The following is a 15,352-nucleotide window of genomic DNA, read 5'->3' as shown; positions in this document are numbered from 1 at the left end:
CCTAGATTTTATATAAAAGAAAAAATGAGTTAAATCTTTAGTGTAGAAACTATAATTAGCATACAACCATATATCTTAATTCATCACAAGAATAAATTATAAACTTTTTTACTGATTCGTGATTAGAATAAATTTATTGATAAACCTTATGATTTATACAGTTAAAGACTAGCATGGATACGATTTTTTTTTTTTTTTTTAAGGAACATGGATAAGAATCTTATTTTCTCTATTGAAAATTATACATTTGTTATCATAACTAACCTCCCGTCTCCACACTTTTTTTTATTGTGCAATGCATGAAAATGAAGAACAATTTTTTTAATGAAATTTTGGTTTTGATTAAAATTATAGTTTTAAATTTTTGACTTTTAAATTATAACGAACCATGTTCATTTTTTTCAATTACACCAACAATTTATCAAATATAATATAAAAAAATAGATAATTGCAGTATCACATACTTTATTTATGTATTAATCAAGACTTTTAGGTATAATAAATAGTTAATTTAATCATGTTCTCTGAAAAAAATAATTTTTAACCATGTTATATTTGACTTATTTCTCCCTCTAGCTGATGATGGGGATGACAATATTGTATGGTGGGGTAATAGAGCTCTTGAATTTTCTATGATCAACAATCATCAATTTATTTCAACACCCCAGATTGATACTGATACCAACATGTATTAATGTCGAGTGATTTGGAGATGATCCAAGCTTTGCTTAGCCTATGGGCTATGGCACATGAAAGACTCTTGACTTGAATAAGCTTTGATTCGTATTAGTCATGTTTAAGTGTCGGGTACATGTCGGTGTCCTACACCAGCACATATAATTACATTGAATTGTACTTTTTTTAATTATTATCAATGTCACGTATCAGTGTCAATGTCGTGTTGTGTCCGTTGTCCGTGTTTGTATCCATCTTTCATAGGTCAGAGACCTTAGTTGTGCAAAGTGACTCAAAAGTTTTGATAGATATGGTTCTTCAAGACACCATGGAGGATCATAGTATGCCTACCTTAGTCCATGAATCAATTAACAAAGGGAAGATTGTTTATTCTTCAAGCTTATGATAGGTTGAATGGATTTGTGTGATTAGTTAATTCAAATTTTGTACTTGAAGGTTTAAGTTTAAACACTGATGTTTCAAGTCATTATGTTAACAACATTTTTCAGGGGTCAAATAGTTGAATTAACCAATCTGAAATGCAATAAAAAAATACATAGGTAAGGGCATAATTAAATTGTTTATCCGAACAGAATCACTTAATTCAAACCATACATTGCAAATTTACAATTACTTTTGTTAAAATCCAAGTATGACATTTTTTCTATAAGCAACAAATAACAATAGAGACAAGACAACCTAATTTTCTGCTGAGGACTTGGAGCTAGATGAGATATTGCTTTGGACTTGAGAGGTTGCTGAGATGTTACTCTTTACCTGTGAACTTTGAGTTGAGCTAGAATCAGTGTAGAAAACCACTTTCTCATCATTATCAACAAACATTTGAAGAGACCTTGGAATTGGAGGCAAATTCACTTCCAAAATCCCCTCAAGAATTTGAACTACCTGACCCATTGTTGGCCTTTGATTTTCGTTGTCTTGGACACACCAAGAAGCGACTTTAATTATTCGCGCAACCTCTTCAATGTCCGCATTTCCCTGCAACCTAGGGTCCAAAAGGGTGATGACACTTCCACCTTCAATAACTACTTTTGCAGCTAAGGTAGGAAAGAAAGTAACTTGACCATCTTCTGATGGATCGGAGTTCCTCCTACCCGATACAACCTCGAAAAGCATCATTCCGTAGCTATAAACATCGGCTTTGGCTGTAATAGCTACGCCAGAAATCCACTCCGGAGCAAGGTAGCCTCTTGTTCCTCTCATGGTTGTTAGGACCCTGCTGAAATCTCGTCCGACCAGCTTAGCCAGGCCAAAGTCTGCAACTTTTGGACAAAAATCAGTGTCTAGGAGAATGTTTTCTGGCTTTACATCGCAGTGTATGATACAGTCACGACACTTCTCGTGGAGGTATGTTAATCCCCTTGCAATTCCAATAGCAATTTGGTATCTCATTTTCCAGTCCAAGACCTTAGAAGAGTCCTTTTTCAAGAATAAATGGAAATCCAAGGAACCATTAGGCATGTAATCATAAACCAGCATCCTTTTAGTACCTTCTGAACAGAATCCTCGGAGACGAACAAGATTAACATGTTGCACTGTCCCTATAGTACTCACTTCTGTTCTGAATTGTTTCTCTCCTTGGCTAACACTTTCCAACTTCTTCACTGCCACCACATTTGAATCAGCCAATGTTCCTTTGAAAACAGAACCGAATCCTCCTCCGCCCAATTTCTCAGAGAAATTCTTAGTCGCATTTTGCATATCTCTATACCCAAATGCCACTAACGAACCCTCCACAGGCTTACCTGTTCCAACTGTTTTCTTTCTTCGCCTAAGCATGACAAACAGAAGAAGTGCCAAGAGAATCCCTATGCCGACAACCACGCCTACTACAACACCGATAATCACCCCATTATTGTTTTTAGCATCACTAAATTCTGATGCTGCAAGTTTTAGATACAAAGTTTTTCCACTACTATCCTCTGAAGGTAACTGTTGCAGATTTAGGAGGTCTTCAATCCAAATTGAACATTCATTACTATCATATGAATAAGCAGAACAAGAGCAATTGTTCAAGCATATTGATTCACATTCCTCTACATTTCCTGATACCACGGGTTTTGCATGTTTAGGCAATGCCATGTTGGGGATTGCGCGGAACCTGTCCTTTACCCCATTAGAGTGACCAGAACTCTCGCATTGTAACCTTGTTTTTCTCATACACCCACCTGAGTGATCCTCCAAATCCCAATCAGACTGTGACTTTGGCTCATAACCACTCAAACAATTACAATACGGCTTTGAGTTCTCAGTGCAGCTCCCAAACGAACCACATAAAGCATAAGCCTCACAATGTTGTCTTGGCTGCGCCCAAAACAAGTTCCACTGATTGATACCTTCCAACCATGTAAGTTGCTTAATCTGCCCTGAGATATCCATCACAAACCGCGATATAATCGAAGGGTTATACATGGAATAGGTGAAGTAGCTTTCATTCTCGTTCGACACAAACGAAAAATTGAAGATATAATTTGACCTCATCTCAGGAACCAAACTAAAAATATGTCCATTCCAAGATCCACTTGTCCAATACTGTTCAGACTTATTCCAAAGAATAAGATATGAAGATGTTCCTTTAGGGTCTAGTTCCAAAGAGAAAAGACCTGTTGCAGGATCTTTTCTATTCTTCCATGAAGTAAGATACTGAGGCTTCTTTGTTTTATTGTCTAGCTTAATTTTACCACCAGGAAGCCATGTATCTGCTGGATGATCAAAACTCTGCCATAGAGAATCTAATACATCATCATTAGGCCTATTTTTCAAAACAAGATTTCCAGTATCTAGAAGCATGGCTACAACAGAATCTGACTTAGGAACATTCATGTTTGTAGACCAAACTTGTTTTGAAGACTCATTTAATAGAACTAAATTACCAGCTAAGATTTTTAAGGTGGCAGTGTTTTTGTCAGAGACAGGATTGTCTCTGTTGGCTACCCAAACAATTGTTTGTTGAATGACCTTTGTGTACCATATGCCTATGTAGTAGTTAGAGGAATTACCTGGTTTGAAGAAACCCAGTTCAAAGATTCCTCCTTTAGAAATAAGAGTTTGGTCACCAGAGAGAGATTGTTTTGCTGAGATGGTTGTTAGAGCTGCAAGGGAAGGATAGAAGTGTATAGAGAAGAAGAACGTTAGAAGAGAAAGACAAAACCATGGTTTCATCATAATGAACTTGGCTAAGATTTTTTCATGGAGAAACTACAAATAAATTTTGTAAGAATTATAGGTATAAGTTGTGATGGAAAATGTAGTAATGAAGGGCCTAGTGGAAGCTGTTCTATACATTAAGTCAAGCAAGTCTTTTCATATAATTGCATTAATTACTATGTCCTTGTGGGATGGTTTAAGTCGTTGTCATTAGTTGTAAGTTTCATGTGAGTGCAACATAGGTTAGTGGTAGTAGTACCATAAAGCTTGCTGCATTTATTAACTCCATGACACTTTTATTCCTGTGTGTATTAATTTTTCTCCACTTCACACAATATTGTTAATTTCATTTTACTATATTGATATCAATTTGTATCCGTAAGTGGGGATATACGTGAAAATAGTCATATTAGGATTCACAGACGGAAAATTTACTCCAATAAAAATGGAGACGGGGAAGAAAACTCTGTTTCCCATGATAGTTTGGGGACGGAGATCGTAGCCTTTATATAACAATCCCCGTCAAATAAAAAAGTTTAGTATAATGTGATCACATTAAAATAAAAAAGTTTTGTTTCCAAAGTTTTTATTTTGATCTTTAAAAAAAATTGATAAGATTTATTTCAAAGACTTAATTAGTATATGTATTTACTATGTAACTTTTTAGACATGTATGAAATCATATCTCGTTATTGTATTCTTGTTATATTTGTTCTTGAAATATGGTCACTTATATCATATTTGCCTGCTGAGATTTGGTAGCCACTTTCAAGGACATGAGTAGAGCCAAATACTATAACATAGTAGTGCCACTTTCATCCTTTTTCTTAAAAGACTATTTTTTCAACATAAGAGAATGTTAATCAAATATAACTTCTAGAAAGTTTTATTATATGTACGTACAACTGTACAAGTTCAAGTTATTCAACCTTTTTTGTGCTCCACAGCTCAACAACAATAAGAAATCTTTTGCAGTCTTCGTAACAGGCCCACCTAAAGATTTGGATTATTATCCCACAAATTGGACATTTGACTTTTGGAGCACACAAGTCTCTTCTATCTTCTATTCTTGAGGAAAATTAAGTGGAAATATCTTCCAATTCAATTCACACTTGTGAGAAGATGATCAATAAACTGATTTTGCATTCACAATGTACTTTTATTCTCAAAGCAAAAATTATTGTCCACTGAGTTTCCACTTGCTATATCTTTGACTACATTTTGAAAAAATAATTTTACTCACTTGGTTTTTTGAAAAAAATTAACTTTTCTGAACATCGATATATAAAAAAAAATAATTCAAAGTCTTAATGTTATAGAAATAACATGATAATACTAAAATATGTAAAAAAAAAAAAAAAAAAAAAAAAAAAAACACTTAAATACATCTTGATCCTTTAACTTATTTTAAAACTTTCGTTTGGTCCTATAATTTATTTTAAAAATTCAGTTTCGTTATCAACTTTAAAACCGACCAATTTGGTTAATGCAACTTAGTCCTTTCATTTGTGAAAATATACTATCATATTCATCTAAGAAACAAAGTTACATTAACTTATATAAGTTTGAGGACTAAGTTTTCTTAACTTACGTAAATTAAGAGACCAAGTTGCGTTGACTTACATAAATTAAGAGATCAAATTGATCAATTTTAAAGTTAAATGATCAATCTAAACTTTTCAAATAAGATAAGGGACTAAAGTGATATTTAAGAAAGAGAAAAAATATGTTGGGAAGAAAATCAACACCAAAATGGCCATAAGTTCATAACGTTGTGAAATCAAAAACAGAGATAGATCCTTTGTATTTTTTAAGGGGGCTTCTATGGTGAAGTTGCTTTTGTGACTTTTTTGGAAAAGTCGCTTATGTGGCTTTATGGGAGAGTGCCACGTGGATGTCTTTTTAAATCGGTTATTTGGAAAAACGATTTTAAAAAGCTTTTGTTTTATATAAAAAATATTTTTTAATTTCTTTTTTATTTTTATTTTCATGTTTTATCCCTTAGGATTGTGTTTTCCTGCTCTGATACCAGGTTTGGAGTGGGGTTTTTAGCGGAATTTTTTCGAACTTCGTTTAACATTTGTTCGATTTTAGTTAATCCTTGAAAAGGTTTTAAGAGTGTTTTAGCTCTTTGTTTTTGTATCTGAGTAAGATTTTCTAAATCTTCTGTATCTCTTAATAGATCTTCAATATATTCTATATGATATATAACAAATTCTCTAGAATTGTAAAGAGTTTGTTTAAAAACAATTCTTTCATAATACAATTCTATTTCAGAGACTATGTCTTCTAGCCTTTTCTTAAAGAGTCTTAATTCTGTTATAAGATCTAGTCCAGGCATATCTAATTGTTGATTCTCCAGCGGAGGTTTTCTTGTTCTAACATTTGATCAGTTTTTATTTGTTTTAACATCTTTTCGATTTTTTCTAAACCTTGAAAGGGTTCTAAAAGTCTTTTTGCCTTTTCTTGCTGAATACTTGTAAGAGTATTCGAATCTTCTATTTCTTCTAATAAATTAGAAATATAACCTACATGGTAGATTATTAAATCTTGTGAAGCAAAAAGAATTTGTTTTAATATAATTCTTGTATTTTGATAATTTATTTCAGAAATTATTTCTTCTAGTCTTTGCTTATAGAGTTGTAACTCTGTTTTTAGATTTAATCCAGGCATTATAGATTTTCAGCAGAATTACCAGCGGAATTTTTTCGAGCTTTATCTTTTTCTCGAGCTTCGTTTATAAGGTATTCAATTCCTTCTAAGCCCCAAAAAGGTTCTAAAAGAATTTTTGCTCTTTTCATTTGAATCTCTGTGAGATTTTCTTGCATTTCTTCTACCAGACCTTCAATTAAATCTATATGAGATCTCATTAAAGTTTGAGCTTTATATATTATTTGTTTGTATGATATTAGATCATAATACCATTCTATATCACTTACTAGATGTTGTAACCTAGTTTTAAAAAGTATTAATTCTGATTTAAGAGTTAGACCAGGCATTTTGACTTTTTATAGTCTTTGATTAATCTTATTAACCTGTATCGATAGAGTTTTTATAGAATCATGCAGATCCTTAATCTCTTTTTCTCTGCTTATTTCGAAATCCTTTCTAGGTGGTTCGAATGAGGATGAAGTATCATCTTCAAATATGGTTTGAGAACTTAATGATTTGTTAAAATCTTTTTGATCTTTGTTTGGTGATGTTATTCGAAGACTTTGGCTTCTAAACAACGGTTTTTCTGTTTCTTCAAACATATTCTTTTCTGCTTCTATCAGAGAAAAACTATTTCTCGTGATATCTTTAAATATTGGTGTTTCCAAAGTAATTAATGGTGTAAATAACTCATCAATATGAATTGTTTCTTTTCCTATGAATTCTATGCTATGATGTGAATTACTCAAAGCATAATTAATTCTGTAGTAAATTGTAAAAGGATGATTACCTTCTTTCATAAATGTTGAATCTTTTAGCTTATAATGAAAAACTATAGATTTATTCAAATCTATATCTTTTAGGGATAATCCCATCTGTAAATTTATATCAAATTTTATCTTTCCATATTTTAGATTACAATTTCCTTTTGCAATTACTGCTTGTTTTTTATTTCTAATTCTAGAATCTTCTAGAGCTATTTCTAGAGGTGAATCAATACCTTTCATGAAGGTACTTTTGATTAGAATTTGAATGGTTGATATATGAATATAACCAATCTTTTTTCTCTCGTTTTCAGAAAATTTTCCAAGTCTTTTATCGATTTGTTGTTTATCTATAGTTGATATAACTATTTTTCCATTAGTTGTTTCAATTGGAATTGCTTCCTCTCCTACCATTATTCCGAATTTTAGAATATTTTTTCTTGACAGAAATTCCTTAAGTTTACTAAACTTTCTTTTAAAATTTTCTTCAGCAGTTAAAGACAAATCTGCTTCTTCAATTTTATTATCTATTATGCTATCAGCATGATAACTAGATGTTCCTTCAAAATATGAAACTTCAGACATATTTTATAATAATTTTGATAAATTCATACCTGATTTTTCTTCAGAAATATGGGTTGTTTTGCTTCAGCAATCTGATCTTCAGCAGTTTTTTCTGCTTGTATTGAGTTTATCCCAACTCAGGGCGAATTCCTCCAGAGTATTACCTCAAGAATTCTCAACTATAGTGTTTTACCACTATAGGACCACTAGTTCTAAAAACTAAGAGGCAAGCTCATATCAAACGATATAACTTATATTGCTTCAAAACATGGTAAATACAAATGAGCTTCAAGGCTCTTATTTATAGGCATAGAGACTTACAGATAGGTACTACGTCTCCATCCTTACAGCTGGCTACAGCTTACTATATGACAAAAGAAATACAGAAAAGTAGATTACATAATTGCCTTAGAGATAAGGCTTATCTCTAAATGGGTCCCATGCCCACTAACTTTCTACATTTTCTTCGTTATTTGGTGATATGTCACTATCATACAACGATTCTTTGTCGGCCACGTTTTTTATGTCCTTTGCGCACCACTTGCATTGGTGTCCTTTGTATTTTTGAAAGTGTCGGCAGCACTCCTGTTGGATTGGGTCGGGTAGATGGCCCAAGTCTGCTTCAAGCCCACTAAAGTTTTCTTCAAACTTTAGGATTTGCTGAAGATGCTCTTCTTTTGCTTGTTTCCTTGAATCACTATAGATTAGAAAACTTTCTTTTGCAGTAATTACCCTGAAGTTTGGTAATTTTACTCCAAATCTGATGAGAGTATCATAGAATTTTTCCATTTGATGCAGAAAACATTCTGGTCTTGGATCTACATTTCTTCCATCATTTGTTGGATATGAATGATTTGAAATGCCAATCTTGATTAAGTGTCTGGCTTTAATAACTTCATCGTCTTCAAACCATGGATAGGTTGAAGTAAAAGATAAAAAGAACTCTTTACCTTTTGCAAAGCTATTGTTGAACTTATAAGCGATTTCGCCTATATCTTTTGGAAGAAGTTCTAGTTCATGAATTTTCCTTCCTGCATCTTCTTGAAGATACATTGTTTTAATCATTCCACAATCATAGAATGATCTGACTAATTCTTTTCCTACGCCTGGGACTGTTACAGCTTTTACTTCTATCCCGTTGTTGCTAGGATAAAAACATTCTGTTTTTAACTCTTCTGAGTAGTTGGTTAACCATCTCCAGTTTTTGTAGTAGTCTCCAATGGTGACTTCTTTAACAAATTTACTTTCTCCATAGATAATTCTATCTACAGATATTTTCTTCTTAGTCTCCATTTTTGATGGCTGGACTATATTGTTTGCTGTTGCAACTTCCTTGTAAACAGCGTTGTAGGCTGTTTTGGCTTCTTCAAGGGTCTCATATCCTTTGTATCTGACATTTTTGCCGTTTGTATGTAACTTTGTGGTTTCCCAGTTTTGGTAGATACCTTTCATAGGTCCATCAAAAATTACATAAGCTTTCTTTTTGCCTCCAAGTTGACTGTCAATCTTTTGACTTGTTTGCTGATCAATGGGTTCTTTTTCTTTTCCATTTTTTCTTTCATCTTCTTCGACTTTATCAGCCCAAGATGTTTTTGGTAAATCTGCAAGGACAGTTGTTGGGGATTTCCATCCTTTTGGTTCTATTGACTCAATTGGGATGTTTGACTCTTTTGGAGCTGAGTATTTTACATAGTAGTTGAACTTTCCAGAATCTTGACCAAGCAGATCCCAGTTTTCACTATTTTTAGATTCTGAAACTGTTGATGTTTCTTTTTTACACAGTTTTTCAAGGTTTTGAATTGTTAATATCATCTCCCCCTCTTCAGAAAGAAGAGTTTCTAGACGATTTTTTGCAGAGGCAATTTGCTCCTGTTTTTGTCTGAGAGAATTCTGTAGCGTCTTTATAGCTGCTTCCATTCTCTTGTCAGTGCATCTGCGAAGCAATTCTTTTCAGATTTTATATATTCAATATATGGGTGAAACGGTTGAAGTTTCATCTGCCATCTTACAAGTCTTCCATATTTATAATTGACACGAAGGTCATATTTCCAAAATCCAGTTACATATTTGGAATCTGTTCTTAATAAAAATCTGGTTGGAATTAATTCCATTTGCCATTTTGTTAAAACTTTAACACAACTCAATGTTTCTAATTCATGAATTGGATATCTTGTTTCGGTATCTGTAAATGATCCGGAAACATATTTACAAAGTAAAAGATCTTCATCTTTTATCTTATTTTTAATATTTTCATAAGAATAATCAATCTTAGTATCTTTTGATACTAATTTTTCTGATGAATCAGAAAGTTTGTCTAATTTCTCTTTCGAGCTACTAGACTTAGCGTACTGGGTTGCTCCAGTATCTTTCATTCCTTGTTGATGGGTTACATCATCAACATAGTTTCCCGAATCATCAAGATTCAGTATCGCTTTACCATTAGGTAGAGCTCTCATACAACCTGCCCAGGTTGTTTTATCAGCATCAATCTCAACAATTAAAAAATCATTTTCTATCGGATTGTATAAGCTGGGTAAAACTTTAATTTTTCTTTTAATAGTTTTTACAGTTAGAGTATCTTGTTCAGTCCATGACCATGGAACTTTCTCAGATATCTTTTTCTGTAAAATCTTTCTTTCAGTTGCCAAATTTTTGAAAAATCCTTCATTGGCAATATAATTCAAACATCCTAAAAATCTTTGAATTTGCTTTCGATCTTTCAATTCATCAGGGAAAGCTTGAATTTTTTCCTGAACATGTGGAGATAAATCGAGGGTGCCATTTTCTTTAAAAATAAGGCCCAAATACTCGATTTCTTTTTTGGCTAATTGTGATTTCTTTTTTGAAATAACAATTCCCTTTTCTGAAATTCTATTTAAAACAATTTCTACATCTTTAAGATGTTGTTCTTTAGTTCCTTTTGTAAAAACTAAAATATCATCAATATATGCCAAACATATATGTTCTAATCCTCTAAGAGCATTATCCATAAATCTTTGGTATATAGATGGTGCTTGTTTTAGTCCAAATGGAAGAACATTCCATTGGTAGTGTCCTTGTGGACATGAAAAAGCTGTTAAAGGCTTAGTTTCTTCTGAAAGTCTGATTTGATAGTATCCTGATTTTGCATCAAAAGATGAAAACCAATCACATCCTTTTATTTTTTGCAAAATATAATCCTTTCGTGGTAATTTATAAGAATCTCCGATTGTAGCATCATTGAGTTTCTTATAATTTATCACCATTCTAGCTTTTCCTCTTTTTATTTCATTGTGATTTGTCACATAAAAAGCGGGTGCTGAATGTGGACTTGCAGATGGAGTAATTAACTTCTTTTCTTGAAGTTCTTTTATATCCTTTTGAAATTCTAATTTATCTTGTACTGAATAAGGCATTTTATACTTTACATTAATCTCCTTATTAGGATCTCGCAATTTGATGGTAACAAGTTCATGATTTGTATTTTTCAGATTATCCAAAGGATCTTCTGAACATACAGCATCAAGTTTTTGTTCTATTTCTTCAAGATTTAAAAATAATTTACCTTCTTCCCAAATACTCTTTAGGTTTATAAGATTTTCAGAAATTAATTGAATAATCTCATTTCTAGTTATAATCTTTGTTGTTATAACTTTTGTTTTTTCTTTGGGGTTTGCTAAATTTTTCCAAAGTAAAGAAATAGTTTTAACATTTTGCACAAATGGTGCATATAACTTTAAAAAGTTATTTCCAATGATTAAATCTAATCCTGAATCATGGAGATAAATTGTTGGTATGAAGAATTCATGACCTTCTATAGTAATTGAGATATTTTTCAAAACAAACCATATTTGATGTTTTGACTTATCTGCAACAATTATTTCTTTGGGTTTTCCTAATCTTTCCCAATTTCTTGATATGTTTCGTTTTCCAAAACATAATGTTGCGCCTGTATCTAAATAGGCTAAAATCTCCTTCTTACGAAGTTTTATTTTAATAAAGGTAGCACTAGGGTTTCCTTTACTCAAAATCTTGGTTTTGCTCATCTTCGGAATCTGTACAAAGTTCATAGAAACTTTGTTGCTCCCAATCAGAATCTGAGTCTGATTCTACTGGTTCATAACCTATTCTATAGATCATGTTTAAAACTTGTTTCTTTTCTTTAGAAACTTTCTTTGGACATTCATTAGCATAATGTCCTGTTTCATGGCATAGCCAACATGTGCATGCTTTTTTACCTTTAGGACAGGTTTTATTTTTTCTAGGGTACTCCCTTTTTCTTCTATAGAATCTTTTCTTCCTATGTTTCTTTTTATCATAGGAAAATCTTTTAAATTTCTTTCTTCTAGGATATTTTCTTCTTTTCCTAGTTTTTTCACAACCATATGCTCCAATTTTTCCTTGGATTCTATCGCAGCACAAACCTATTCGTGCATCTCGTTTTGATTGTTTCTTTAGGCATTGTTCTTGCATCCAATTTCTAAGGATAGAAATTCTAGCTCCTAAAGTATCTTTAACCGTTCCTGAGGATACTGCACTGTTAAATTCGTTTTGAATTATTTGGGACATAGACATAGGTAATTTTTGGTAAAATAATTCGACAACCTTTTGGTTTTCTCTAGTGTCTTTATTTAAATCATAATATAATTGTGAAAATTCACAAATATAATTTTCTATGTAACAGGGATTACATATGGATAAATTCATTATTCTCCATAATTTTTCAGTGTTAAAGGCGGTATTTGAGTCTACCGTATCTTGCCATCCCTTGAATTCATTTAAAAGCCATTCAAAGATTTTATTGATCATTCCCATACTGTTTTCTGCAGTTTGTTCTTCTTCAGGTTTTTCGGCCAGAAATTTATATGCATTACCTTTTGTTCTACACAAAAGATAATTAAAAATTTGTTTTGGGCTTAGACCTTTTAAGTCACTATCTAACTGTATCTGGATAGTATTTTTATTATACCAACTTCTTATGGTTTGGACAAGATTGTCAACACAATCAATATTTAAAATTCCACTTCCATCGTTTACACTATGTTTGGGAATATAACTCATAGGAATTTTTTGGTATTTAGCTTGGGAAAATTCCCTACGGAATTCTGCATTCCAATTATAAGAGGGTCCTCTTTTTGTTCCTGAGCTTTCGCCCATTTCTAATTGTTCTATTTTAACAAAATTTCCATCGTCTTTTGAATCATCATCAGAACTAAAGTCGTAGACAAAATCTTCTAGATCTTTAGGTTCAGATTCTTCCTTAATGGAATCTTTTTCACTTATGTCTAAAGTAGCCATAAGTTGATCTAATTTTTCGAGTTGATACTCTATATTTTCTTCTATACTCATTTCTTATAGTTAGAAAATAGAGTTTTTTCAATTTCTTCAATCTTTTCCTTATTCTTCCCCCCTTCTTGAAGAGAAAGGTGTTGTTTACAACAGTTTTTTATTAGATAATTAATCATATCAGTGATATTGTTTAACTGAGGATTAAAAGAATGATATATATGAGGATATTTATTATTCTCATTTTTATTGTAACACGGAAAATCTTTTTCCATATTTGCCCAAGTTTCATGGGGTCTTTCTAATCCTTGCTCATAATCTTTTGTAAACAAATTATTTTGTTTATAGATTTGAGGTAAGGTTTCAAGAAAAGAAATCTGTCTTTCAAATCTCTCATTTAACTTCTTGGTTTCGTCAAGCAAAGCTTTGACTCTGGTTGTGAGTGTATTATTTTCTTCACTCATCTAGCTATTTCTTTAAGTTTATTCCTTAAATCTTGAGCTATTCCTTTATATTCATTATATAAAAAATGATATATAGTTTCATGGGTTTCATATAAATATTTGTCTAAAAAATATTCAGCCGTTGCATCACACCATCTAATTTGTGCTTTAACTAGTGTAATATCTTGATAATTTGGACATAATATAAAGGGTTGTAAAATACATTTCCCTGTTGGTCCTTTAATAAATTCCATTTTTATTTAGACTTTTAAAGCCGGTTTTCCACAAACTGATTTAAAATGTTTGACTTTATTGGAAAAGTCATTTGGGTGACTGCACCGTAGAATTTCCTATTTTTTAAAGCAAAATTCATAAACTTGTTACAATCTACTTGTCTCTATATTAAGGGTGATACCTACTTCAGTGTCACCCTCTTGATCTCACAACGTCATCCACGTTATGTATTGTGTTAAAACTATTTAGTTGTGACAGGACCGTTCCTAAGGTTTTTCAGACCTTAGGCATAATATGAGAAAAAGATCTCTTATATAATACGTTATAAATTTCCATCATAGGTGGCCTGTGAAGCCCCGATACTTCAAAATGGATGACGTACCGTATCCCCTGCGTATCCTGCACCGATACCTGCCCGATACTTCCCGATACGTATCCGGAGAGTATCCAAATATTAAATTTTATTTTTTAAAAAATTAATTATCCGATACTTTCCGATACGTCCCGATACACACGGATACTTGTGTTTTTTATATTATTTTGATTTCTGTTTTTTTTTAAAAAAAATAAGAATAAAAACATTATATTACTATAATATATATACATTTCCTTTATCTTTCTTTGGTGCCAGTACGACCCACACCACACCACACAAACAATTGCATCTTTCCCTTTCTAAGAAATTAGGGTTTCAACTTTTTCTTCCAAAGTGGTCGCCGTCCACTTTGGCCACCGTCGAAGTCTTGGTATCGGACGACTTTGGTATATATTGCGTATGTAATTGACTAATGACCACTCTCTTAATCGTCAATATTATTTATATTTATGTTAATGTGTTACGAGCCTGGTTTCTTGTGTTTGTTAATATATTTGCATATTAAAAAAATGGTTATAATTATATTGTACATTTAATTATATAATTTTTTTTATTAACGTATCCCAGCCGTATCGTATCTTGATTTTTGAAATTTTTCCATATCGGCGTATCGGTGCAGTATCGTATCCGTATCGTATCTCGTATCCGGGCTTCACAGTAGGTGGCTCTACACAAAAGTGGCATGAAGAAAGTTAATTTTTCATTTACACCATCCATATACACAAAAGTGGCTCTACATTGTCACTATCAACTAAATTTTGCTTACAGTCAAGATAATTTATATTATTATAATATTATTATCTAAATTCTAATTAAAAAAATGATTTATTAGCAAATTCATTTTCTTCCTAATGACTTTTTTTTTTTCATTTTATCTCTCTAGCCTCTAGGTAGCTATGAGTGAGGGTGTTGTAGTGAATTTCCATCATAGGTGAACTGGGCCTTGGTCCACACTATCCCTCCCGTGATGAGAACCATGCAGTCCATATTTTTTTTACTATTTCTTTTTTCACCATTCTTTCTTCTTACGAGCCTTTTTTTAGATTATAAAATCTGAAAAATTGGAGGATTTTTGAATTTGTTTCAACATATTTTGAAGGGTTTGGAGGGCGGGTTAGCGCTGTTCAGATTATAAAATTCAAAATCGATAAGACACATGAGAAACCATTAGGCTAAAACAAGAAACAATTTATTTTTGTGAATGAATGTTG

At 32.1% G+C, this 15,352-nt stretch overlaps 1 protein-coding gene across 1 annotated transcript; it reads right to left on the bottom strand.

The window, feature by feature from the left end:
• Positions 1-1,252: 1,252 nt before the first annotated feature.
• Positions 1,253-3,898, bottom strand: LOC146950425 (G-type lectin S-receptor-like serine/threonine-protein kinase At2g19130). Its single transcript, XM_085746353.1, has one exon. It carries the CDS (start codon positions 3,859-3,861, stop codon positions 1,375-1,377), a length of 2,487 nt encoding a protein of 828 aa, XP_085602479.1. The 5' UTR covers positions 3,862-3,898; the 3' UTR covers positions 1,253-1,374.
• Positions 3,899-15,352: the final 11,454 nt, after the last annotated feature.

This window comes from Medicago sativa, chromosome 2 (genome assembly GCF_051527215.1).
Source record: "Medicago sativa cultivar Bolivia chromosome 2, Bolivia_mono, whole genome shotgun sequence".
Lineage (NCBI taxonomy): Eukaryota > Viridiplantae > Streptophyta > Magnoliopsida > Fabales > Fabaceae > Medicago > Medicago sativa.
The sequence above is the reverse complement of the archived record's forward strand: the minus strand, read 5'-3'. Positions and strand labels throughout refer to the sequence as shown.